A 26203-nucleotide genomic window follows, 5' to 3' on the forward strand; every position below is an offset into this window, starting at 1 on the left:
GATCGGGGCTCTGGCAGAGCTCCAGGCTCTGTGTGGCCCAACACCCACGCCCGGTGCTCCGTTCCCCGATCCCGGGGTCCAGGTCAGCTCCTCACGGCCCCGCAACAGATGGGCTGCTCAAATTTGCTCTGGTTTGCAGATTTTTCTCCCCTCTAAAATGAATACAATATGTTTCCAAATCTCAACCAGATCTTGAGAAAATAGGAACGGCCAGAGGATTTCTTTGGTGTTATGGTTGTACGGTTTCCCAGACTTGGGGGAGAGACGTGATTTGTGCATTTCTGGCAATCACATGGCCTATTAATTTTTCCATAGCCTTTCCAGTTTAAATTTAGGGCAGGCAGTGGAAAATGAATGCAAACATTTATATACGTGCTGTGTGTGTCATGAGGTCTCGAGCTTTCTGGTAGCCCATTCACCGGAGCACTCAGCAGGGCATCGCAGGGGACCGCAGGGGACAGCATGTGGAGGTGATGAGAGGGCTTGCCGAGGGTGTCGCCCTCGTGAGGAGACCCATATGTGGGCCCAGCTCTGACACAGAGTGTCTCCAGTTAGCCATTCGCGTGTCCGGGCCTCAGTTTCCTTTTCAGACGAGTAATGCACGCGCAGGGCTTTCCAGTTCTAACTTTTTACCAACAGCCCTTCTCAAGCTTTAAGGGGTGTTTGCAGGTCCATAAGTATCAAATGTCTACTCTGCTCTTTAATGTTGTGATATGATGTTTACAACACAGAAGGAAAGAAAGGCCAGCTCTGCTTGCAAGGAGAGGGCCTCACCACTCGAGAAAGCACCCACACAAACGTTCTGCAGCGAGTATTAAAAGCTATAGGGATTTTTGTCGTCGTTAACGGAAGTGCGTGGTCTCTGATTTGCTTTAAATTTCTGGCTTTGTATGATTGCAGTGTAGCTCAATCCTGACATTTTGAGGCAGTTACCTGCCTAAATATGTGTTCGGTACCACTACAAAGACAAAAGAGTTGACATAGGTCCTTGCACCACACCCAGGTATTAACCCGACTTGCCGAGGCAGCAAGAACATGTAAGGGATATCGAGGCAATAAATAAGCAGTGTTTGCCAGCAAAATACAGCGCTAAAAAGCACTGGGCAAAAGCTGAGAGCTGAGAATGCAGTCCTTTCCTCAAGGAGCACGGTGGGGAGAAAGGACATTTTGCAAAAATCACACAAGTATTTGAGTGCAGATTATGATGAGAGCCCCAGAGCCCTCAAGAAGCCCCTGGAGGGTTTGTTCAAACAGATTGCTGGGCCCCACCTCCTCGCATCTCGCACAGTAGGCCTGGGTGGGGCCCAAGAATTTGCGTCTCTAGCAAGTTCCCAGGCGGGGAAGCGCCAGCTCCCCCAAGGAAAAAAACAAGATGCCTGGAGAGTTTAAGACTGGGGATTCGGGAAGGCCCCTCGGAGGAGGAGTCAGACGAAGAAAGAGGAGGTGGGAGGGCATTCCAGGCAAAGGCCCTCTTGTGGCCCAGGGCCTGAGGGGGGGGTTGAGAGAGCTGAGATCCAGGAGGATGAGGAAGGGGGGGGCGGTTTCTGGAGGAGGGGCTGCTGTGCTAGGCGTGGGGCTGCCCATGAACTGTGGGGCCAGAGGATGGCTTAAGGCAAGAAACAAGGTGTGATCCGGTTTGTGTTTAGGAATCTGTGTATGTGCCCTCCGTCCCCAGCCCCGCTCTGTTTCCTCGGTCGCCTCCGGCTCCTCCAGTGTTCTCATCCCGAGTCTCACGCCCCCCCCCCCCCCCCCCCCCCCCCGCCAATGCCCGAATCCACATTCCACCCGCAGGAGTGCTGGAAATATAAAAAGGAACCTCAGAGCTCTCTCTTGCAGGCCAGGTGGTCCCTTTCACAACTGAATTAAAGGTCGCCACCTTTTGTGTTTGAAAGGGAGACAATTTATGGGAGGAAAGTGAGGATTCCCTAATTCTCTGTCGGATTTAAGAGAGGGCCCCCACTGTGTGCACACTTGTAAATAAGTTCACTTCCTCAGCCCAGGAATAGGAGAGGGGTTACAATAAAGTCGATAGTCATGGATCTATGTCCACGAGCAGCATGGTTTCTGAGCTCAATCAAGCCTGAGGGCGATGGCAACACAGACCACCTCTGTTCAGGAATGAATCCTGAGCAGCCAGCAGAGTCTGGGGTCCCTGTGATGTGATGCCCGCTGTCCAGTTCAAAGCCTGAAACAGGCCCACTGGAGGGGCGTCTCCAGCCTGGTGCGAATCTGTGGCCTCCGTGGGGACCTTTCCCCGCCGTACCTCTGCATATGTGTGTGTGTGTGTGTGTGTGTGTGTGTGTGTGTCTGTCTGTCTGTCTGTCTGTCTGTCTCCATTCAGCCGGAGAGTCGATATCAAGCCTTAGGGACCCAAGTGTGTGTGTGTGTCTGTCTGTCTGTCTGTCTGTCTCCATTCAGCCGGAGAGTCGATATCAAGCCTTAGGGACCCAAGCAAGCATTTCTGCAGGCCCTGACAACATTTTAAACTGCAGCAGCTTTATTTAGCCTCAGGACAGAGGGCTTCCCAGCAAAGGCGTCAGCAGCAACGCTCAAACCCAAAGACGTCAGGTGCCATTTTCATTCAGTGTGTTGCCGCTAGGGAACTCCTTGTGTTGCACTCAGTGCTGTTTTCCACTAAAAGACGGCTCAATTCACAGCTTAATATGTATGTAATAGGCCCCGCATAAATGTCCACTGCACTGAATGTTTCATGGGCTACCCTGTCCTCCACCAGTACACATTTTGGAACTCAAAATCGCGTTTGTGCTTTGCTTTTTTTTTTTTTTTTTTAAACCTGGAAAGGGATCTGTCCCATTAGCTGTGGTGCAGAGCCTTTCTAACGCTTTTCTCTTCTCCATGCAGGAAGCCTACGTGATGGCCAGCGTAGACAATCCTCATGTGTGCCGCCTCCTGGGCATCTGCCTGACCTCCACGGTCCAGCTTATCACACAGCTCATGCCCTTCGGCTGCCTCCTGGACTATGTGCGCGAGCACAAGGACAACATTGGCTCCCAGTACCTGCTCAACTGGTGTGTGCAGATTGCAAAGGTAAATCGAGAGGGGACCCTGCCTGCAGGAGTGTGCACAGAGCAGCTCTGAGAGTTGGGCAGATACTCCCACTAAACAGCAGGTGAAGCTACCTTAGCTCACTGTCCCCACCCCCCCACCCTCCACCCCACCTCCTATGTCACTAAGGAGAGCTGCAAAGAAAAGCAGCAAGGGGAGGGGCACCTGCATGGCTCAGTCGGTTAAGCGTCTGCCTTCGGCTCAGGTCATGATCCCGGGGTCCTGGGATCCAGTTCCACATCAGGCTCCCTGCTCGGCGGGAAGCTTGCTTCTCCCTCTCCCACTCCCCGCCCCCCGCTTGTGTTCCCTCTCTCGCTGTGTCTCTCTCTGTCAAATAAATAAAATCTTTAAAAAGCAGCAAGGGGGAAAAATAAAGACAACCGGAAAAGCAACAATCGAGTTCTCCATCCTGGGATAACTAAATTTGCCAAGAGGGTATGTGTGTGTACGTGTGTACCCACACACACCATATGCATTTTGTTTTGGACTCAATCAAATTGATTGCCTTTTGCATCCCATCAGGGCCTGTCCCCTCCATGGTGAAAATCTAATTATTCAGCTACATTTAAACAATGTTCGCTTTATTAGGTGCTCAGTATGGTTTGATGCTAATGTTATTTCTCGGGTGTTCTTTTGGTTGACTATTAGGGCAATTTGTAGTAGAGGAGGAGCTGTGGCTTCTACCCCATCAGGACTTGCTAACAAGGCAAGCAAGGAGGCTGAGGCTGGGCTGGGCAGACCCAGAAGACGGGGGGCTGTGGAGACAGGGCAGGTGCTGTGCAGGTTGGAGGGGCACTAGCAGGTGAACAGATGCTTTTGTGCTTTGCTGTGATTCCTCACGGGCCCCGCCTCCCCCGTTAACAGGCTCATTCCGGAGCAAAGGATGGCGGAGAATACAGCCAGGGGACAGGTGGCCCCACCTGCGTGCTAAGGAGAGCCGCAGAGCCATGTGCTGGGTACTGAGCTAGTCACATGGCCTCCGAAGGACTTCTTACTTTAATCCCAAACTTCTCCCTCTTGATCCCAGCGCTGCACCAGTTACTTGCACCCCAAATGGCTAAATTCTATATTTTCTCCTGGCGCCGTTTTACTCGGTTGAATTTAGGGCATTTGTGGGCAGGTCCCTTTCTGAGCATGTGTATCAGGGCTCGTTGGCTCCCTCCACGGAGCAGGGTGTGGAGGGCTGTGCCAAGGCCGCGGAGTCAGAAAGCCCGACTTCCACGAGGCTTTGCCCGGGTCCTGACCGCCCGTGCCTCCCCTGGCTGTAGTCGTAGTCGGTTTATTCCGGTGCCGTCTGGTGTCGATTTCTCAGCAGCAGCCCCCCGAGGCTCCCGGCACCTCGTCTGACCACCGCCAGCCGCCCGGTGTTCTTGTCCTCCTCGCGGCCATAACCTGGTCACAGAACAGAGGACTTCTTCGTCGGAACTAGATAGTGATCCTGGAAGAGGGGTGTGGGCCTCTCATGCAGTGATTTTATGAAAACACTTATTATTTCTGTGTGTGACTGGATTAGTCTCCTAAGGCTGCCACAAATTACCACAAATTCGTGGTGGCTGACCACAACAGAGAGTTATCTGCTCACAGTCCTGGAGGTCAGTCCAAAATCAAGGTGCCGGCTGGGCCTGCCCCCTCCGAAGGCGCCCCAGGCGAATCCGTCCTTGCCTTTTCTTTTCTGGCGGCTCCAAGGCATCCCCGAGCTCATGATCCCTCCATTGCCACCTCGGTCTTCACACAGCCTTGTTCCCTGTTTCTGAGTCGAAATCGCCTTTTCCTTTCTCTTAAAAGACACCAATCACCCCTAAATCCAGGATGCTTTCATCCAAGATCTTCACCTGATTACATCTGCAACACCCTGTGTCCAAACAAGGTCACTTTCTGAGGTTCCTGGCGGACATGAAACTTGGGGGCCCTGTTCAGTGCAGGACAGTGGCTGATCTGGGGGAGGCGGTGGTTAGCCCCAAGCAGGTTTTACTGAATATAGAATTACTCCTGAAGGTGTACTCATGCACGGACTCCTGAGCCCAGAAATTCTTCCTCAGCTTTCTTCCCCGATTATCTATGGCAAGAAACCGAGAATATGGCCCTCCATACAGACAATGTTGCCTTGCTTTGTTTGCTTTCTTTTCTTTTCTTCTTCTTCTTTTTTTCTTTTTTTTAATTTATCCGAGAGAGCAGAGTGAGTGAGAACACAAGTGGGAGGGAGAAGCGGAGGGAGAAGCAGACTCCCCGCTGAGCAGGGAGCCCGACGCGGGGCTCGATCCCGGGACCCTGAGATCATGCCCTGAGCCGAAGGCAGACGCTTAACGACTGAGCCACCCAGGCGCCCCTGCTTTATTTTCTTTTTAGCACATATTGCTACCTGGGAAGATGTGACTTATTTACCGGTCCACTTGAGTTTGTGCCCACGGACCCCAAGGGGATGGTGAGCTCTGTAAGAATGGTGTCTTGGCCATCCCCACCCTGGGCAGGCCCTCGAGAGCTCTGCACACCTGCAGCCAAGCTTCTGCTTGATTCATAAGGCCCGGTTCACCAGAGGGTGGTGGGATAGTTAGCATTTCTTCTCTCATCATCTCATGTCAGGCCACAACTCCACGAAAGTGACACATCTTGCAATGGGGCACATAGCCTCAGCAAGTTTTGTCCAGCACAGATCTGTGCTTACAGTTCCAGCGGACTGTAGATTCCAACCTCGCTTCTGGCATTTATTAACCACGTGACCTCAGGCAGGTTGCTTAGTCTTTTTTGTGTCTAGTCTCTGACCGTAAGTGAAGTTTTGCCACCTGTCCTCCCGGGTAGTGAGGGTGACACCAAGTTAGCCTCCAGGAAGCACCTAACCACGAGTCCCACAGGCACGAGGTGCTCACTACATGTTCCCTTTGTCCATTTCTTTCCCCCTATGTTGGCTAAATTAGGTTGGATCAATGACCAAAATCTAAGCTGAAGCCTTGTCTTCATCAGCGTTCATTTCTTAGAGCAGCATCTCCTGTTTCCAGATCTTCTCTCATTCTTGAGCTTTTCTCCTCTCTCTCCTTTGTAACCTTACATTTCAATCTGCCTGACCCCTGGCGTCTACAAAGATGGGAATTTATTTTACCTGTTACTGAAATCCACTATTTGCCTCTTGTACTTTGTTTCGCTTTACTTCACATTGAAGCCCTTCCAGATTGTGGTCGTTAGCTCTCTGGGATAGATTTGCTTTTTGATTCAGAAGAGAAACCCTTTCCCACTGTATTTGAATAGCTGCAGTGATGGAGTGCCTGTCCCTGGAGGGAAAGGAAAGAAATTATTTCCTCCATTGCGAAGAGAGAAATTTGCTCTTGGGTCAGTGCCTCTTTATCTAAGTATTAAGCAGTTTTCTTTGTAGAAGTTGGAAGTGAAACTACCCAGAAATGCTTCGTGGCTGACCAGAAACTGAACTCCTGGCGTTTTCAAAGTGGGATTTATTGACTTATAAATGTCCTGCCTTGATTCACAAAGGCATGGACTCTCTTGGGAAGTTTTCTAAATATTGATGGAGAGCCGGCCACTGTTATGCAAGCTTGTTGTCCTGGCTAAACTGCTAAGAGGACAAATTCTATCACCTGGGCAAAAAGAAAAGAAAAGAAAAGAAAAGCGAGTAGGCTAGGGAGGAAGTCAGGATGGGCCGGAGAGCAGAAGAGCCTCCTCGAATGTGGTGCAAATGGATTCTGTTCTCCGGCCTCAGGAGCTGGTGGAGATACCACCTGCTCCCCAGTCAGAAAGATCCTTGCTTCCTAAGCTCCTGGCTCATGAGGCCCTGGGTCGCTCCCACTTGCTGGGACTTGGTTGCCTCAGAAAGTGTATCCACTCTTTTCTGGCTACATAAGGCAGCTAGTAAGTCCCAAACTGTATCAGATGGCGCCATAGTGTCATAAAATGTTCTAATCGGAAAGATCCTATGGTCTTATCATCCTGTCACTTGGAAAATGTTGCTTTTGTGCCAGATTGTTCCCCTTAGAGCATCCATCACAGTGGACGTTATTACGAGGCCCCGCAATAAATAAAGCTGTCTAGACTGTGACTAATCTGACATTGTCCCAAACCTCTGGGACAAAAGAGCTCGTTTATCACCTAACCCAGATTAAGATCTCACAGAATTGAATTTTCAGGTAATTGACAGAAGTTGAGGATCCTCGAGGTCAGGCGCTGGAGAGGTTTGAAGACAGACGCAAAGAGGAGAGAGAGGCTCTCAGCAAGACGCGTTCTGCAGCTTCATCCTCTGACCGCAACTGTATATGCCCCAAACCGTGTTTAAGCCGATCTAGGAGATACAGTTTAATAAGGACTAACTGAAAAAGTCACTTCACAGGATTTATCTTTTTCAGCCTACAGGATTACTTAGTTTGGTCTAAGTTCATGTGAAAAAGCCCCAGGTGTCTTCATTGGCCACACATTTGTCAGAACGATCAGTGCTTGTGAGCCTCTAAAAGGGGAGGAAGACGAGACGGGCTAAGTCATTTGTAGGTTATCCAAGTGAGGGGCAAGAAGGGGATCGTTCTACCCGGATGTGGCCAGAACAGTCCGGGCCGCCTGTGTTCAGTTCTGGGTGCCCTGTCATGAAACCCATGTCGACCCACTATACTGTGGTCATCATAGACAAGCAGGGGTGTGAGAGAAGGAAAATCATGCCGGACAAGGAAGTAGCAAAGGAGCTACAGTCTGTTAGTCTAACCAGGCTGTGGTGGCAAGGGGACACCCACTTCTGTGCACAAGGTCCTGGTCCCATCTGGGCTCTGGCCTTCACCCCCCAGGCCGGCTCCTTCTATGCTGCAGGTCAGGATTCATCCAGGTGAGGTTCAAGGTGCAGCCCCCACCCCACTAACCGTGTAGCCCAAGGGTGCTGATTCACCACTGGCCTCTTGCCTCCATCCTCAGGAAGGAGGACTCACCTGAGCTGATTCCCCCGTAAAGCACGCTGCTCCATAAACTCCCAGGCAACAAGACTAGATCAGTGACAGAGCCAAAGAGCTGATCCTGTTACCAGCCATTTCCGTTATTTGGATTATTTTTTTAATTTATTCTTAAATGTTCCACAAAAGATTACAGTTGGATTTAATCGGCCTAAATGATCACTTTCCAGTGTGTCATCAAAAAGCCAGAAGGTACTGTAGTATTAAAATATCAAAGTTTCGGGGCGCCTGGGTGGCTCAGGTGGTTAAGCATCTGCCTTCGGCTCAGGTCATGATCCCGGGGTCCTGGGATCGAGCCCCACATCGGGTTCCCTGCTCGGCGGGGAGCCTGCTTCTCTCCCTCTCCCACTCCCCCTGCTTGTGTTCCTGCTCTCGCTGTCTCTCTCTCTGTCAAATAAATAAATAAAATATTTAAAAAATAGTAATAAAAACTAAAATAAAATATCAAAGTATCGGGACACCTGGGTGGCTCAGATGGTTGAGTATCTGCCTTCAGCTCAGGTCATGATCTCCTTGGATCGAGCCCCATGTCGGGCTCCCTGCTCAGTGGGGGAGTCTGCTTCTCCCTCTCCCTCTGCCCCCACGCTGCTTGTGCTCTCTCTGCCTCTATTTCTCTCTCTTTCTCTCACTCTCGCTCTAAAAAAAAATCAAAGTATCAAAATATCAACTTTTTAAATATTTCCCTTAACGATTGCTTAGGCATTTATCTTGCCAGCGTTAGGAATCGTGTGCAACAGATATATAAATAAGACAAAATTTCTTTTCTCCCCAACTTACAGACCAGTGAGGGAAACAGATCCATACAGAGCTAGAATGCTGTGCTACAGGGAAAGAGTGGTCAGAGCAGGAGAGAGCTGGGTGCGTGGAGGACCACAGTCCCACAGGCTGCTATTGAAGGGCATGTGGGGACCAGCGAGGGGGGCTCGGACTGTCAGCCGGGCGCCAGGTGCTGGGAGGACCGTGGCGGGGCGGAGGAGGTAGGCAGGCAAGGCAGCCTGTCTCTTAGCCTCAAGAGTTGTGTGCTGGAGATGTGAGTGAGAGGCCCGCCTCCGTCCAAGTGGTGTACCCACTGAGACGTGACCATTGCACAGTGGTGAGAATGCAGAGTGGCTCAGTGGCTGCGAGATGCTGAGGGGAGGGACGGGCAGCAGTGCCGAGCTGGGGAGGACGAGCGGAGACCCTGCAGGGCCCTGCATGCCCACCCAAGAAGACAGCTTCATCTCAAAAGCAGAGCGTGCTTCTCAGGAGTCTATGCGTGATCAGACTCTTTGGGAAGCTGTAATGTAAGCAAGCTATGACAGTGACCTAATTCAGACTCCCAGCAAATGGATGGAGAAGCGGAGGAGGACTTGGCCTTGAGGAGGAAGCCGTGACACTCACCGGCCCCTGCGGAGGGCTCTTGGCTGGGCACCATCCTCTGTTCTGCATGGCTTAACACCGTTAACCATCTGATTAGCCCACCTTACATACCGGGAAACTGAGGCACGGCGGTGCTTAAGTAACTTGCCAGGGTCGTGAGCTAGTAAGTAGCAAAATCAGCATTGGACCCCACGCAGCCTGGCTCCCAGGTCCGTGCTCTTGACCAGCACTTGCTGTCATGGCTCGGGGCAGAACCCACGGGCCAGTGAGCCTGGCCGTCCTCCCGTCCCCATCACAGTACCATGTTGTTGCCAGCCCGCGAGCTCTGTCTGGGATCGGAAATTCTGACACTTTTCTACCTCTCCTGAGGGGAGGGGCTCAGTGGTGGGTGGGCCATACTCTTGACGTAACTCTGCCAGAACCATCTAGTGTGTTCTCCACTTCCTGCTTGGGACTTCTCCCCACGGCGGTTTATGAAACAGAACAGAAATGGACCCCGCGGCAGCCTGTCAGTCTGGACTCCTCCCAGGAGTCGTAGGATGCTGCAGCCCTCCGGAAAACAGAGTCTGCAAATGTCAAACCCAACCACCCCCAGTCCTTTCTTCTTCCGTAGGTGTCGTGCCAGAAAAATCCTTAATAGCCGTGTGAGGCATATCCCTGTGCTTCTCCTTTGTGCTTTGAGGTTCCAGGCTGGCTCTTCGAATTCCCTACTGACCTTGGTGTTTCAGAATTCGTCCTAGCTGTCCTGTAGTAATTAACAAAAATAAATATGTTGATTAAATTAAAGTGAGGATCTTGGAGAGGAATCCGGAAATGAGCTTCCCAAGAGGCCCCGCTAAGGCCCAGGCTGATATGCTTCCTGTGGTGTCTGTTTAGATGGGCTCTGATCAGGGCTCTTATCTTTGCTGACTGGTTAAAATATAACTTCGCCGGGCATGTGATGGCCCTTTAAACTGCCTCCATGGTGTGGGACAGAGACGGATGAATAGAGTTTTATCTGAGTTCAAATGAGCTGAATCTGGCCGCCCCCAAATCCTCTCTGATTTAAACCCCTCTGGCTGATTAGCTGTGCGCCCCAGAAGACGTAAACGGCTCTTTCCCAAGCCTTCCCTGAGGACGGATGGTCTCAGGAAACGTCACCATTTATTAACGTTGTCCGGGTCCTTTACAGACCCGGGGGGCGGAGGCGGGGCCCGGGTCAATTTATTAGGTTTATCCGACAACGTGGACTTAACCCCGTGGCACAGAGCCAAGGGGCTGGACGGCTAGGGTTTTTTGTTTATTTGGAGTTTCTTTGACATCTCAAGCAGCCTCTGGGCCAGCAGGCGAGTTTCACGCGGAGGCCCCGGCAGGAAATTAGGACTAGGTCCCACTGGTGGTCTCAGGGACTCCGAGCACTAGGTCTGACCGGCCTCTGGGCCCGCTGGGGCGGCTCTCGGCGTGGTCCTGTGGGGCACTGGCACTCTGGCCCCAGAGGAGGCTTCTTGGAAGATGTGTTGGAAACACCCGGCACGTCATCAGCGCTCAAAACTGTCAGCCGCTATAACACTCCTTCATTCTTTCATCTGTTCATTTTTTTTTAAAGATTTTATTTATTGATTTGACAGAGAAAGAGAGAGACACAGCGAGAGAGGGAACACAAGCAGGGGGAGTGGGAGAGGGAGAAGCAGGCTTCCCGCCGAGCAGGGAGCCCGACGCGGGGCTCGATCCCAGGACCCTGGGACCATGACCCGAGCCGAAGGCAGACGCTTAACGACTGAGCCCCCCAAGCACCCCTCATCCGCTCATTTTTCAGCGAACTTTTGTGAAAAACATGTCCAGTGTACAGACTGTGGGGGCATTTAAAGAGGCAGAATGAAAAGTTTGAGACGGTAGTTAAGCGAAGCTGGAAATTCCCTCTGAAGTCCCCCCCCCACCCCCACCCCTTGTGCGTCTAAGGAACTCAGAAAACACAAATTTGAAATAAAGCAGAAGGGACAGGGCAAGATGGACTGGTTCCTGTGTGTCCGGCACTGATGTGCGATTATTCCGATACGGCCATGCCACAGTGACTCAGCACCTACCACCGAGGAAGCCTCCGGGAAATATCCGAGGAAGCAGGGTCAGTGACACAGGGTAGAAGGGAAAAGAGAAAACGTGGGTGAGAGAGAGAGAGAGAGAGAGAACAAGTGAGCTAATACAGCCTGGAATGCAGATGTTGCGCCTAACCAGGCAAGAGGCCAAGCCCAATTAACCCTTTTTGAATGGGTAAGAGTACACCATGTTTAATAAATAGAGGCCTTGCTCTTTTATAAGGCACAAGAGGACTGAGCAGCGTCCCAGGAGCCACAGGAGAGATGGAAGCTGATGAATGGAGCATACTGTGACGGGGTCGTGGGGAGAGGTGACAGGGAGTAGTAAGTCAGTCCTCTGTTGGGAGGAGTTTTCTCGGCTTCTGCTCCTTCCCTCTCGCTCCCCACATGCCGTTCCTAAATAATAATCCCTAATTTGGAAGTGCCGTGCCAGAGAGAACCTGCTAGTTTCCTCTTGAATAGGCATGAGCCCCGTTAACCTTATTTTGCTGCATCTGAGGAATCTTAGGAGGGGAACACTTAAATCACACAGCATCTGAAACATTCAGGAACTCTCTAGAAAACACGAGGGAGAAAGGAGACATGGGAGTTAATCATCTTTTTTTCCAAAGAAAGGCCTCAAAAATGGCCCTCAGAGGCTAACTCCTGGTAGCATCTTCCTAAGATCCAAGATTCCTACAATGGTTAGTTCTGCTCCAGAAAGAAAAATTTTTAATTTCACTTCACGAATAATTTTCACCTACTGTCTATGCAAAAGGAAGCACAGAATTTGCCAGAAAATTGGGGAATCCATCCTTAGCGGCAGGTTCTCCCTGCAGGTGCCCTCACATGGAGATCCCACTGCAGCTACAAGAAAGCCAGACACTAAAGCCGCGTGGGTGAAGCCCAGTTGTTTGCATTTCATGCGCTTCAGTAAGCATTTCTGTCCCTGTCTTTGCTGGAGAGCTCTTGAGTGTCAGCTGTAAAGGAGGTTGGAAACGTGGTCCACTCCCCTGGCTGGAGAGAGAGAGGCACATTCGTGAGCAAGTGGGAGAGAATGTGGTACAAACAACGTAAGATGTCTGCAGAACTTAACAGCGTCTCCCGCCTGCCAGTCTGGCCCCGCGTAGAGGTTGAGCTGCCAAGCTCATGTCACCAGGTTGGAGCTTGGTAGGGTCCCAGGGAGCTTGGCTGAGCTGGGCAGGCACGGGTCAAGGAAAAGTAGAGGCTGCAAGTGCTCGTGACATTCGGCAAGAAAGCTGTGGGCAAGGACTGGACTTGAGAGGGAATATTTTCGGGAATTCACGTGTCAGGCACTGTGCTAGGTGCTTCTCAAATATTCTTTTCTTTCTCTCTCTCAGTAGTGATGATTCTGATCGCCACAGAGTTAGGGAGGCGACCAAAGGGGGTGGGTGGGAAGTGCCACCTTGTCAAAGCAAATCCAATGTCCATGTGACTTCATTTTTAAAAAATGAGATCAAACTGGAGAGAAAAAAAAAAAAAAACCTCGTCCATCGGTAGCAGATCACGGCAGGGAGTCTGCAAAAGCGTGAGGGGAGTGTGGCTTCACAGCACTGAGAAGCATTTACCTTCCCTGCTTTACCGATCAGCTACGCGCAGGGAAGGTGACCCCAGGCAGGTGGCACGGTTGCCAAGTTCCAGACAAGCTTCCAGCCAGGTCTCAGCTTGCTCTGTCCCTGCCCTCGGATACTTGGTTCATCTGGGTTTAAAACTGGAGTGACTAGATGGAGAAAAGCTAGCAAGTCAGCAGCTCATTATACCTTCATTAATTTGTCTTTTCATCGATTCAGTTGATAGTTACTAGTGTTTACAGGGCGCAAGTGACTGTGCCCATCAGGGGAGGCACACCAGACGGGGGCAAACGCCGTCCCTGACGTGGAAAGCTCCGAGTCCAGTGTGAACATGACATCAGAGCTTTGTGCGCAGGCGCCTTGCCGTCTCTACTTGAACCCCAGTCTGTGCTCTCCAGGGCAGTCTGCTAAGCAGTGCTTTCCCTCACTGCATGGCCCCATGTTTCAGGGCATGAACTACCTGGAAGACCGGCGCTTGGTGCACCGCGACCTGGCAGCCAGAAATGTCCTGGTGAAGACACCACAGCATGTCAAGATCACAGATTTTGGGCTGGCCAAACTGCTTGGAGCCGAGGAGAAAGAGTACCACGCAGAAGGAGGCAAAGTAAGAGGCTCGCTTGTAGATCGGCGAGCATTTCCTCACCAGCAGACTGACCGATGTAGGGGACGTTCTCAGAACGTTCTGGGTGAGGGCGCAGTGACTGCCACTGACACCTGGGTCTAGCCAGGGTCTTCTTCTGGAAGTACAGACCAGAGGAGCTGCTTTGAGAGCAGGATTTGCTGGGAGAGTGAGAACAGATGTTTCTATCGTGTCCAGAGGCCAAAGCCAATAAACACGAGCTCAGCTCCATCTTCGGGTAACCATTAGCCAAGGTTAGGTATCAACCTCCCCGCTTCAGAAGGGCAGCTGGGGAATGTCACAGCTATTGAGAATATCTCAGAAATGTGGAAAACTCCCCGTGCCTTTCCTAGAGCACCCGAGGGTCTCTGTGACCCTTGGAGGGTTGGCTCCCTCCTCCCAGACAGACTTGGGGGTCCTCCGGGGGACTCTCTCCCAGCACTGGGGGGGGGTGCAAGTCCCCTTTTAGGCCCTCCAGTAGCTCTGAATTGGCTGTACCCCTCTTAAGTTTCTCTCTGACCTGGATGGCTCCAGGTAGCTGGCCAAGCAGCCAAACTCCCATAAACATGGGGTGGCTAGGACCACCACCAGGACCCCCAGCCCCCAGCATGTGCACGCAGTTCACCAGAACCGCCCACAGACCAAAGCTCCTCAGCCGAGGCCTTCATGAAACCACACCTGGGGCCGAAAAGAATAGCCCTGTTTTCTACCAGATTTTTAAAACTTGCTCCTCCTGCTGGGAGGGAGCACTAGTCCTAGGGTATCAGGGTGGGGTGGCCTGGGTTTCCCACGTTTGTCACTTGTAATCTGTTTCGATGTGATTTAATTTTTTGCACCAGAGGGAAGCTAATGGTTATCTTATTACTTCCTCTCTCATCATTCCAAGGTGCCTATCAAGTGGATGGCTTTGGAATCAATTTTACACCGAATTTATACCCACCAAAGTGATGTGTGGAGCTATGGTGAGTCAAAATCGCGATGCTAATGAATGCGTACTGAGCCGAAGCCCGCTTGTATAGTTTGTTGATTTATGTTCTATGCTCTGTCATCCAAATACTTTCTTCTAAGACAGTGCCTAATAATAGCGTAGTCGTTGCTGTCTATCCTACTAAGAAAAGATGGCAAAGGAAATGGAATCTGACTAGCATATTACATGTCACTGGAGATACTGATGAACTTGTCAAGCAGGGGGTGACGGAGGGAAAGAGCTCGGACGTAGGAAGTGCCTGGACCTGCGACATCAAACCAAACTTGACCTCTTGCCATGGATTTGAAGTCAACCAAAGGGAGGTGACAAATGGGGTTTTCTGGGTAGAGACGTGAGGTTTTGTGATGGACTAGCTCGGTGGCCATTGTTTCATGCAGTGAATGGTAGTCTTTGTGTATCAGAGAGAATGGCTTGACAGGAGGGCGCTAGGAGTGTGTGTCTGTGGGGGGGGGGGGCGGGCGGCGCGGGGAAGGAGAAGCAAGGGAAATAGTTATTGCTGGGAGCTCTAGTGAGGACATCTCATCAGGACTGATCCTGTGTTTCCCCCTCCAAATCCTCCTGTGGCCCTGCACAGGCCCGTGCCCCTCCTCTCCAACACGCTTTCGCATTCTTGCCCCATTGCCTTTGCGCAAAGGATGGCTCGAGCCTACAAGGGCCTCGCCATTTAAGAAAGTGTCACTAACACATTCTCACAGGCTGCCATGTTTACACCTGTTCACAGTCGGTCCTCACGAGCCCAGCAATCTGCTGGAAGCCTGCAGAATAGCTTACCTGATACATTTCTCTGTGAATTATCAGTCTATTCCCACCGCTAAAGCAACGGGGGTCGGGGTGGGGGCCACCCCATCTCCAAGGAAATGGTTATTTGGGGAGAGCAAGATCGACACAAATGTTCAAGAGGAATTTGGTTATTATCACAAAAACAAATCATTCAGGCTATCATCCACTTAAGGCTTTTTTCATAGCATTATTAACTTCCTAATATTTTAAATGTATTTTAGTTTCGGGGATCTCTGTCTCTTCTGCTAGGATGCAGGCTTTACAAGACAGAGATCTTTCTGAGTGAATAAGTGAATTTTTTCCATGTACCTGTGAGCTGAGCTGCCTGCAATTAATGAACTAGATAAGGAAATAAAGCTATTCTGATGCCTTGTTATTTTAGTTATTTTCAAGATATGTCTCCTCTCCAAGAAGGATGGGAAGAAACGCTCCTTTTCCCACTCCTGAGTCCCATCCGGAGGCATCTCCGTGGTCGCCTCCTTCCCTCAGGTTCCTGATGGGTCTTCTCTTTCCCTATTCTGCCCATATTCGTCTGTTCTCCAGACAACAGACAAAAAAAATACTTTTAAACCATAGCAGACTTTTAATTCTCTGCTTAATAGCCTTCTTTGGTTTTCCTTGTATGTTCCAAACAAAACCTGAGCTCCTCACTGGTCTGGCTCTGCCTACTTTTCCAGAATCAAGTGGCTGCATTTCCCTCCTTGCCCTCCGTGTGGCAGCCGGCGCAGGCCAACTCGTCATCTGTCCGGAGTTGGCCCACATCTGTTGAATAAATGAAAACTCTCTTAGATTCTGTGACTTAATGCCTTTGGATGATTACAAGCAGTACCAGAAAGTCAGCATCACCATAGTGGTCGTGTGTTTCTCATTTCAGTGGAAATTGTGTTGTCAGTGATTATAATCCGCCGTTCCTGGCAGTAATTGGAATTGTTAAACCACAAACCTGACATTCTAGTTTAAAAAAACAAATCCTGTTGCGGCACCTGGGTGGCTCAGTCAGTTAACGTGCCCGACTCTTGATTTCAGCTCAGGTCGTGATCTCAGGGTTGTGAGATCGAGTCCCGCATCGGGCTCCGCGATCAGCGCAGGGTCAGCTGAGAGATTCTCTCTCCCTCTGCCCCTCCCCCTGCTCGCTTGTGCATGCTCTCTCTCTCTCTTAAATAAATAAAAATCTTTAAAAAAATCCTATTATTCCGCTCTCTAGTTTCAAGACAAAATATTTTAATAAATTAGGAACGTATGCGTTCCACTTAGGAGTTGAAAAGAGAGAATTCATACCACGTTCCAGGCTCTCTCAAAAGCCACAACCAGGTATGCACACTACTTTCTCTTTTAGCATTTGTTCCGAAACCTAAAAAGTTTGCCTTCCCACAGGAATTCATCGTGCATGTTTATACATAATGTTTAAACCTAGTTAGATGGGAATGAATTGACTTCATGGATCTGGAAATGAGATTTTTATTTTTTCATCAAGTCCATACTGACACTGTGGTGAGGAAGGACAGAAGAATCTATTTTCTTGCCCTTGGACCATGACTTTGCTTCATTTTTCAATCTTGCTTGCTCTGTATTCAGGTCATTTGGTTCTGGGATGGCCCCTGGTTAATATCTAGTGGTCAACTCTAAAGAAAATGGATCATCAGACCAGCTGAAGATCAGGAAACCGCCAGAACCCTGTGTCTGCTCCCTTCCTATGTAGTCTGGGGACCTAGGCTCAATTCCACTGGAGTCACCCCAGTGCACCTTCCCTGTGCAGGTTTCTAGAGCAGAGAATCCCATCAAGGGAGGCAACAGAGATGGAAGGACCATCAGAACCCAGGGATGGTCTGGAAAAACACTAGTTCTAAAACTACTGCTTTGATTTTTTTTTAATCATGATGATTGATTTTTGAAATAAAAGGTTTGGGGTTTTTATGTTTATTAAAAAGAACGTAGGGCTTTTTGGTTTCCAATTTTTATTATTTAAACACGTGCAGTGTGTAAGCTTGTCTGCGGTCTCTATCTTCCATACGCACAAGTCGCTTAAGGGCAGATGTCTGAGTGTGGAACTCCTGCTCCTTATGTCATGGTAACAGTTGTGTTGTCTTTGTTGCTATTACTAAAAGTTTTGCCATTTGTTGGCCACTTACTATTTGTCTGGCGTTGTCTGAACAGTTCAGTTGCGTTATCTTATTTGATCTGCGCAACTCTCCCATAAGACAGATACTGTCATTATCCCACTTTACAGAAAGGTACACTGAGGCTTCTGGCCATCAAGCAAGTTGCCCGAAGCCACAGAAATGTAGATTTTTAAAGATTAGAAACATTTAAATGATGACTAAAGACAAGGTGTCATGACTATTATCAACTCATAAAGCAACTACTTCATCCTCTCAGGAGTCACCGTTTGGGAGTTGATGACCTTTGGGTCCAAGCCTTATGACGGTATCCCCGCAAGTGAGATCTCAACCATCCTGGAGAAAGGAGAGCGCCTCCCACAGCCGCCCATATGCACCATCGATGTCTACATGATCATGGTCAAGTGTGAGTGACTGCCGTGCCCATCCACGCTGGCTTTCCCGGGTGTTGGCACTCAGAGTGCCTTGTTGGGCCTAGAAAGGTGTTCCAGCCCTTAGCCAAAAGATTGAGACCTTTGATTCCCAGAAAAAAAAAAAAAAACATTGTCACGTTCTTTACAGCAGGCACCGAAGTCCAGAGGCGTCTGTAAATACCCTCTCCCAACATTCTTCAGGAAGCGTTTGCTTGACCCGTTGAGCGCGGTGACCTGGCATGTGCCCATGTTTGCAAGCAAATAAATAAAATCAAATTCCTCCAGAAACCATTACACCAAAATATTCTCTTCCCTAAGTTGCTCGATGAAAATGGCGCTGCACGTTTTGAAGCCTGTTACCAGAGAGACCGAATGTTTTTAAATACCTAACAATGAGTAAGCACATGAGGCTGATAGAATCAACATTTCTGCCTTGACTTAAGCCTCTCAAATGGTAGATCTACGTGAGGTCTTTTGCAGCGTAGCAAGTAAACATTTTAATCTAAATAAGAGTGTGTAACTTGGTCAATGCTATCATTGCATCAGAAGCACAAGTTCAGCAGGCTCTGAAGATGACCTTCCACGTGTCATGAGCACTTACACAAGAAGGTAGCACAGGGAATATGACGGGGCCAAGTTGATGTAAATACTAATGCCTTTCTGAACTTTAGACCACAGAGTTAACCTACTTTAACTTCCTTGCTTTGGACTGAGGAAGCTGGGATCCAGAGAAGTTACATGATTCGTCTGAGGTCACATAGCGTAGCAGTCTGTCCTAAAATAACTTGACAGCCTGCCGATAAAAAATAAATGTGAACCCTCAAGAGAGACAAGGATTGCCAGCTGATCACTGTTCCTCCAGCTTGTTTAATCCAGGTTTAGGTCATTGTGTAATCACATGGGCTGGCGAGGTTCACCAGTGTCCTAGGGAAGGCCCTGGAACACCCCCTCCACCTGCGTGCTTGGTGACTGAGGATGTAAGACAATGAAAGCATCAGGGTGTGGAGTGCCCAAACCCCGAGGCTCTTAAAGAAAGTCCCTAACTTTCCCTAAATTGAATCTAGTTTTCAGCTTGCAAGACTGCTAAGCGAATATAGATGAAAGTAGATGTCCAGGGAGGACTTGGCCAGAGAGCCCGGACGCTGGGGCTCCCTACAGTCTTAGCAGTTCACAAAGAGCGATGTATCCAAGGCTGCTGGATTGCCTAAGGTGATAATAGCAGAACTCTGGCCCCAGGAAGAGTAGGCATAGAAAATCAGAGGACGGTGCTGTCATTCCGATTCAAGTGTTTTATGTCTTCATGGTCTTTAAACTGTGATCAGCAATCAGCGATCAGCGCTAGTTTGCCAAGACTAAAGAGCCTATCGCAAAGATTCGGTTTCTGCATCACTTCCTTGCCTAAAAGCATCTCACCATAAATGCTCTCTGGAAGCAATGCCATCTTTATCATTTCTTTCAGGGTCTAATTGTACTGTTTTCCTCATTCCTTCCCCAGGCTGGATGATAGATGCAGACAGTCGCCCAAAATTCCGTGAATTGATCATCGAATTCTCCAAAATGGCCCGAGACCCCCAGCGCTACCTCGTCATCCAGGTACCAGATCACAGTCTCTGAGCTTCCACTGGGAGAAGTCCCTCTGATGAGCGTCCAGTATCCCCGTGTTCCACTGTGTGCCAGTGCCATGTCCCTGTCTCCCAGGTCCCATCCTTAAATCCTCAGCGCCTTCGAGCAAGCCTTGGTTAAGGCACGGGCCACACTGTGACCTAAAGTGTTCTTTTGTAGGGCCCCCCCCCCCGACTCCATTGGCCGTTCTCGTCTGAACTCTAGCATCCGGACATACTCAGTGCCGTGTGTCATCTTCATATTTCAGTTAGCCAGAGCCTTTGCTCCATCAGATGGAGAAGCAGGGCTTTGGTGGCAGCAAATCTCACTCCAAATCCCTGAGTCTCTGCTTAGCACTTTAGGTTAAGAAAACCAAACCCACAGGGCTGTTTTAATTCAGTCAGTGAAATCATGTATGCAAAATAATTTGCATGGCACCTGAAGATTCTGCTTAGCAATACCGGCGCGTGTGTGTTGGGGGGTGGGGAGAAGGGGGTTTCCACGTACCTCCCAGCAAGCAGTTCCCTGACACCAGCTAGGTGGCTCTCCCCAAATCTCCATGTGTTCACCAACCCGGAAGCTCTCCGAACCCAGTCCTTGTGGGGCTTTATGGAGCCTTCAGTAAATAGGTGTTATTGATTAAATTAGTGGCGAAATGGTGATTGACCACCTGCAGCCCCTCCGCCATTCCAGGACATCAGGGAGGGTGATGGACTGGAAGTTCCAATCCCCTCACCTCTGGTTGGTTCCCCACCCCCCCCACCACCATCCCCCATCCGTCAGTGTGGGCCTAAAGCCCCTCGTCAAAATAACAAAAGACATCTTTGCCACTCTCACCACTTAGGAGATTCCTAGGGTTTAAGAGGTCTATGCCAGGAATAGGGACAAATGTCTTATTATAAATTATAGGATCGCAGCACCTAACAGCATAATACACACTCGACAAATGCTGCTCCTTCATCCCTTCTTCCTCTTAAGCTGTTTCTGTTTCATTAAGGAGCTTTTAAACATCAAAGAATTTTTAATGTTTTAATGTCAGGTCCGGGGGGGAAGGAACCAGGATGATTGTATTATAACCAAACTGCCAAACAAAGAGGCATCTGCCAAAAAAGTGGCATAGCATCTCTCTGGGTCTTCCTAATTGTCTCAAAATCTCTGCACCAGGGAGACGAGAGGATGCATTTGCCAAGCCCTACAGACTCCAACTTTTACCGTGCCCTGATGGACGAAGAGGACATGGAAGACGTTGTCGATGCCGATGAGTACCTCATCCCCCAGCAGGGCTTCTTCCATAGCCCCTCCACATCCCGGACGCCCCTCCTGAGTTCTCTGGTACGAAATGTCGCTCCTTCTCAAGCGCTGGGTCTGCTGCTTTGAATGAATTGTTCAGAGACAGTGATACCCGTCTAGTAGAGCTCGCGTAGAGGCAGAGAAGTCGATTTTCACCAAATGGTCAAGCCAAAGTCAGAGTGAATCAGTCAGGTGTGTTAGTTCTTTTATGGCATTGCAAAAACTGGACCATAACCTTTTTAGGTCTACTAGGGGCCAGAATTAGGTCAGAACTAACCTAGTTTTTCTAAAGCTAATGGGTCAAGACAAAGTGAAGCGCCTGTAATTATATCCACTCCATGAGACCCCACCTCCTGCGTTCAGGGGGCGTGGGTGAGAATATGCACGCGTACCCTCAACAACTTCGATTCTTTTCCAGAGTGCCACCAGCAACAATTCCACCGTGGCTTGCATTGACAGAAATGGGGTACGTATGAACACCTCATAAACCCGAATTAAATAACAGCTCCGTATCACGGCTCTACCGCACATAGAAGATGCCCATCTTACCCCAACTAACCTTGATTTTCCTTCCTTCCTTACCTTCCTTACCTTCCTTACCTTCCTTCTCCATATGGTTTCCCTGACCCCTACCCTAAGGCCAGCAGTTAGCTCTCACTGATTGCAGGGCTGTTCAAAATGGGGTTTGTGGACCTACAACAGCATCACCTGGCAGTTTGTTAGAAATGCAAATGGTCGAGCCACCGACCCAGACCTACGGAAGTAGGAATGCGAGGGGCAGAGCCCGGCCATCCGTGTTGGAGCCAGCCTTCCAGGTGATGCTGATGCTTGGTACGAAGCCTCGATCTAGACCTATACTTACCAGTATAGAAGCCGATAGCCACACGCGTCTACTTCAGTGTAAACTGGTGACCATCTTGGAGGGCACAGATCATAGAACATTTCTGTCATTGCCAAAAGCCCTGCTGCACGGCACTGACCAGGTCCTTGCCACTCGCCCTGTGGTCTGTGGGCCCCCAGCATGGGCAGCACCCGGGGGCTTGTGGGAAATGCAGAATCTCAGGCGCTTTCTTGGACCCTACTGAATCAGAATCTGCAGTTTCACAAAATCTCAGGTGATCTTCATACACTTTGAAGTCTGAGCAGCACTGACTGGGGTAACCTTGCCTTATTTCCTCCCTTCAGAGCTGCCCCCTCAAAGAAGACAGCTTCCTTCAACGGTACAGCTCAGACCCCACTGGCACCTTGACCGAGGACAACATAGATGACACTTTCCTCCCAGCACCTGGTGAGTGGCTTACCCTGGACAAGGTCGCACTCCTCGGCCTCCCCATCCAGCAGGGCTGGCCTCCATCCCCTGGTGCCCAGGCTGCTTGCTTCCTTCGAGCCAATCCAGAAGTGGACACTGTGGCAAGTTTGCAGACACGAAGTAAGGAGTAAGAGGCAGAGAAATACAAAACAGCTGAGCATGTGTGCGGGTCTGTGTGTTGAACTCAAGTCATGTCCAGCCAGGAGGTGTGTTTTTAGGATCAGTTTGCAGATTTTCTAGAATTTGAAGCAAACATCGAAGACTTGGGCATGTGTGTGCAAGCGTGTGTGTGTGTGTGTGAGAGAGAGAGTGTGAGCAAGCGTGTGTGCATATGATTGTGTGTGTGTCGATGAGTGTGTGAGCGTGTGTGGATGAGTGTGTCTGTGTGCACACATACATCTTAAGGCAGTCTATCCTTTTGAGAACTTTAAATTGGCAGGAGGTAAATGTGCCCACTGCTTTCAGAATTACAGAAAAGAACGTAGTTTATATTGCAGCAACAGCAAGATAGTCGTCTTGCCAGACGCCCCTACCCTCAGTTGCCTTGTGGAAGAGGATCGACAGGGTTCAGATGTACAGATGGAAAATCCTGCTGGGGTTAAGGCTTTGCTGATTACCTCACTTGTGATTTCTTTTCCGTTTCAGAATACATAAACCAATCCGTTCCCAAAAGACCTGCGGGTTCTGTCCAGAACCCCGTCTATCACAATCAGCCTCTAAATCCAGCTCCTGGCAGAGACCCTCACTACCAAAATCCCCACAGCAACGCAGTGGACAACCCTGAGTATCTCAACACCCATCCTCCCTGCGTCAACAGTGTGCTCGACGGCCCCAGCCTCTGGGCCCAGAAAGGCAACCACCAAATCAGCCTGGACAACCCTGACTACCAGCAGGACTTCTTTCCCAACGAAGCCAAGTCAAATGGCATTTTTAAGGGCCCTGCAGCTGAAAATGCAGACTACCTGAGGGTAGCACCACCAAGCAGTGAGTTTATCGGAGCATGACCATGGAGGATAGCATAGGACATAAGAGTCTCAGATGTGTCACCCCCCTGGGACCAAGCCACGGCAGCTACGTTAGCGCTGGTAGTCATGCCCATGTTAACTCTCGGACCCGTGGACTGGTTTGGCCATATTTGCTCTGATGGACCCATCCTTCACCCAGGAAGCACCCCCTCCTCGGATGCACTTTGGAAAGTTGCTGGGACATTCCTTTGTCTTCAAACTGTGAGGCCTCCACAAAAAGGCATGCAGCAAGAATATTGTCTCTTTGGGCAGAAGTTCACCTTTCCATGAGGTATATTTGATACAAAACAAAACAAAACTGCATAAGGAGTTTTATTGCTTGGGGACCCTGGGAGTTTTTAATTGTCATTATTGATTTTATTTCTCATGGGCTTTTCCAATGAGGAAGAAGCTTGCTTATAGCACTTGCTGCACGGAGTTGATCCAGGCCCAACTGTGACCAAGAAGCAAGGGTCAGAGTCTTCCAGCTAACATTTGATTCCACTGACTCTGCTTCAAGATTCTTCCACTGCAAGACAATTAAAAAAAAAAAAAAAAAAAAAAAACTAGAAGTACTCTGTGTCCTAAGCAGGACTGATTGGTACTGTAGCAAATCAGAGCAGGTACAAGAGGATAAGCCACTTTGAACCCTTCCTGAGCGCAAAAGAAATGGAGGGGGTAGAATTCTTCTTCAGACTTCTTTTTATATAAATTTCTTCATGGTACTTACTCTCCATCGGTTGACCAGTGTTTTCTAGTTAGAAGTATTGGACTTACTTGTTTATTTTCCATTCCACTGTTTTGAAACTCAGTATGCTTTCCCTGTCGGTGAGAGGAGACGGTACATCAGACCGTAACCTGGACCGGCTCGTGTTTGATCAGCATTCAGACCAATAGCCTTTAATCAAGATGGAACGATAATGCAAAAGTTCACACAAGAACATGGCTCCCAGATTTGAGTCTCAGAGAAAATACATCAAGTCCTTTGGGGGTTGGGGATTGGGCATATATCAGGACACTGCAGAAATGAGAAGAAGCTGCTCCTAAAACTCCCACCCCGCCCCTTACTACCAAATTAGGCTACTTACGGGAGAACATTTCCTTTTTATTTTACTTTAGGAGTTTTTTACTCAAAGGGTACTTTTTTCCCCGCTCTCTGGTAAGCTGCCCCCAAAGCCCCTCCTCGCCCTTTGTGAATGAAAGGATCCAGGCTTTGGGGCCACCAAGCAGAAACTGACAGCCCTCACCCCTGGGGGCACATTTTACAGGGGAAAGTAAAAACACTATGCGTCGGGGAATTAAAGTGGTAAATATGAAATCGGAGTTTGAAATCGATGATCATGCCCTAACAACATCTACAGGTAATTTTTCGAAAAAAAAAAAAAAAAATTCCCTCTTAAGACAATTTCCCTATCATTGGAGGATCCAGCTAATTTAGGACACCCAAGTGTTTTTCCAACTCGTGGGTCCTCGCAGCCTGATCGGTTCGTGGCAGTCCTTTGTACAGGGGTGTTAAACACTCTTAGTCCATATCCAGTGTTTCAAGGAAAAAAACGTGTCAGACAGTATTTGCGGCCTACGGATGTGTTCAGCCACACACACGTATGAGATTTCCCTTCTGTTGTTACAGTATTTATTGGTTCTCAGATCAGGGCCCCAGTTTTGTTACCAATAGATTGACTTTGTCCCGATGGAGATATAAACTCTATTCAATTCAATCCCACTATGTTTTCAGATACTCTTAAGCACCTATGCCAGCCCAGCATAGGCTCTAAAGATATTAAAATAAATAAAACATAATCCCCGATTCCAAGAAACCCACAATTTAGCAAAGGGAATTGACTCGACTCATAAACAGAAACCTTAAAACAATAGCACAGATGCTAGGCAAAGACAGGTCAGCCAAGGGCAGAGAAGAGTAGGTCCTGCCTAGGAGGACCTGGAAGGCTCATCAGGGAGGGAGTGGTAGAGTTGGGCCAAACCAACTAGGGTCTTAGCCACAAGGGAAATGGAAGTGTGTTCCCAACACATGAAACCTCGACCAAGAAAGCATCCGCCGGAGGAACTGCTAATAAAGTGGGAGAAAAGCTGCATTCGTGCATCTTAACCAGCTGTCCCTTTAAGCCTGGGATCTAGCTTGCAGCGTCCCCCCCCCAGTGCCCAAAATGTGGCGTCCTCACTCAGGATCTGAAAATGATTAGTGAAAAGATTAAATATTGCTAAGACTCTAAAATTTTATGCCATTGTCAGCAAACCACTTTCATTATTTATTCGCCTCAGAACATAAATATTTTCATCGGAAGTTTATGTGGCCCTGGGAAACAGACTGATGCACATTTTGTTACCACTTATTCATCAAGAAGCAAGTGATTGGTGAGGGAGAGCAACTGTATGTCAGTCCAACTGTAGCAGTTAAATCCTAGTATTTTTGTAATTTGCAATATTTTACTATAACATAATAAAACAGCAAAAACTATTCAAGCTTTTTCTCCTTTGTATTTCAGTTTTCCTGCATAGAATCCAGTTGCTAAATTCCCTGGATTTTAAAACTGTGTTTCCCACAGTGTCCTCACCATGGCTGGCTGTCCAGGGAGGTGCAGAGGGGGCTTGGAGATGCTTCAGAGCCTGAGGCAGCAGAGCCCAAGTCAGGGACCCCCACCATCACTATGGGCAGACGAGGAGAGGGGCCACCCAGGGCACCGGTGTTTTCCATCTCATGGCCCAGCTTGGCCAGAGTTCAAAGCTTACACTCCATCTCTTCCATGCCTCCATGTTGACACTGGTCCTAAGACCCTCCAGAGAGCCTGTTCCTTCCTCAGTCAGTTCCTGGCTACTTTTCCCGTGGCCCCACCTCAGATCTGGCCTTTGGAAACAGTTCAGGGGAAAGTAAGCACTGGAAGCTAACACTTAGAGTGGGCACACATCTCGTATAAACTCTTAAGGAGTCCCTGCAGTCGTACTCTACAAGTAACATTCCGTCACCTCATGAAGTAAAAAAGGTGAATCTTCCAAATTCTAGATGTGCTGAGTCCCAGTTGTCACTGATTTTATTTTAACGAGGAGCACTGTGGGGGCATCAGATTGC

General features: G+C 49.3%; 1 protein-coding gene across 3 annotated transcripts in view; it reads left to right on the top strand.

The window, feature by feature from the left end:
- The window catches only part of EGFR (epidermal growth factor receptor), a 196196-nt gene extending 173078 nt beyond the window's left edge, over positions 1-23118 (top strand). For 2 of the 3 annotated variants that reach the window (XM_028108918.2, XM_028108919.2), the window contains 9 exons: positions 2863-3048; positions 13445-13600; positions 14502-14577; positions 17760-17906; positions 19409-19506; positions 20680-20847; positions 21224-21270; positions 21984-22093; positions 22760-23118. In XM_028108918.2, the coding sequence (XP_027964719.1) occupies positions 2863-3048; positions 13445-13600; positions 14502-14577; positions 17760-17906; positions 19409-19506; positions 20680-20847; positions 21224-21270; positions 21984-22093; positions 22760-23118 (1347 nt within the window). Of the gene's footprint in view, positions 1-2862; positions 3049-13444; positions 13601-14501; positions 14578-17759; positions 17907-19408; positions 19507-20679; positions 20848-21223; positions 21272-21983; positions 22094-22759 lie in introns of all 3 variants that reach the window. The other variant, XM_028108917.2, reaches the window with a different exon arrangement.
- Positions 23119-26203: the final 3085 nt, after the last annotated feature.

This window comes from Eumetopias jubatus, unplaced genomic scaffold (genome assembly GCF_037043125.1).
Source record: "Eumetopias jubatus isolate StellerSeaLion01/CBP00866 unplaced genomic scaffold, mEumJub1_p1.0 scaffold_14, whole genome shotgun sequence".
NCBI lineage: Eukaryota > Metazoa > Chordata > Mammalia > Carnivora > Otariidae > Eumetopias > Eumetopias jubatus.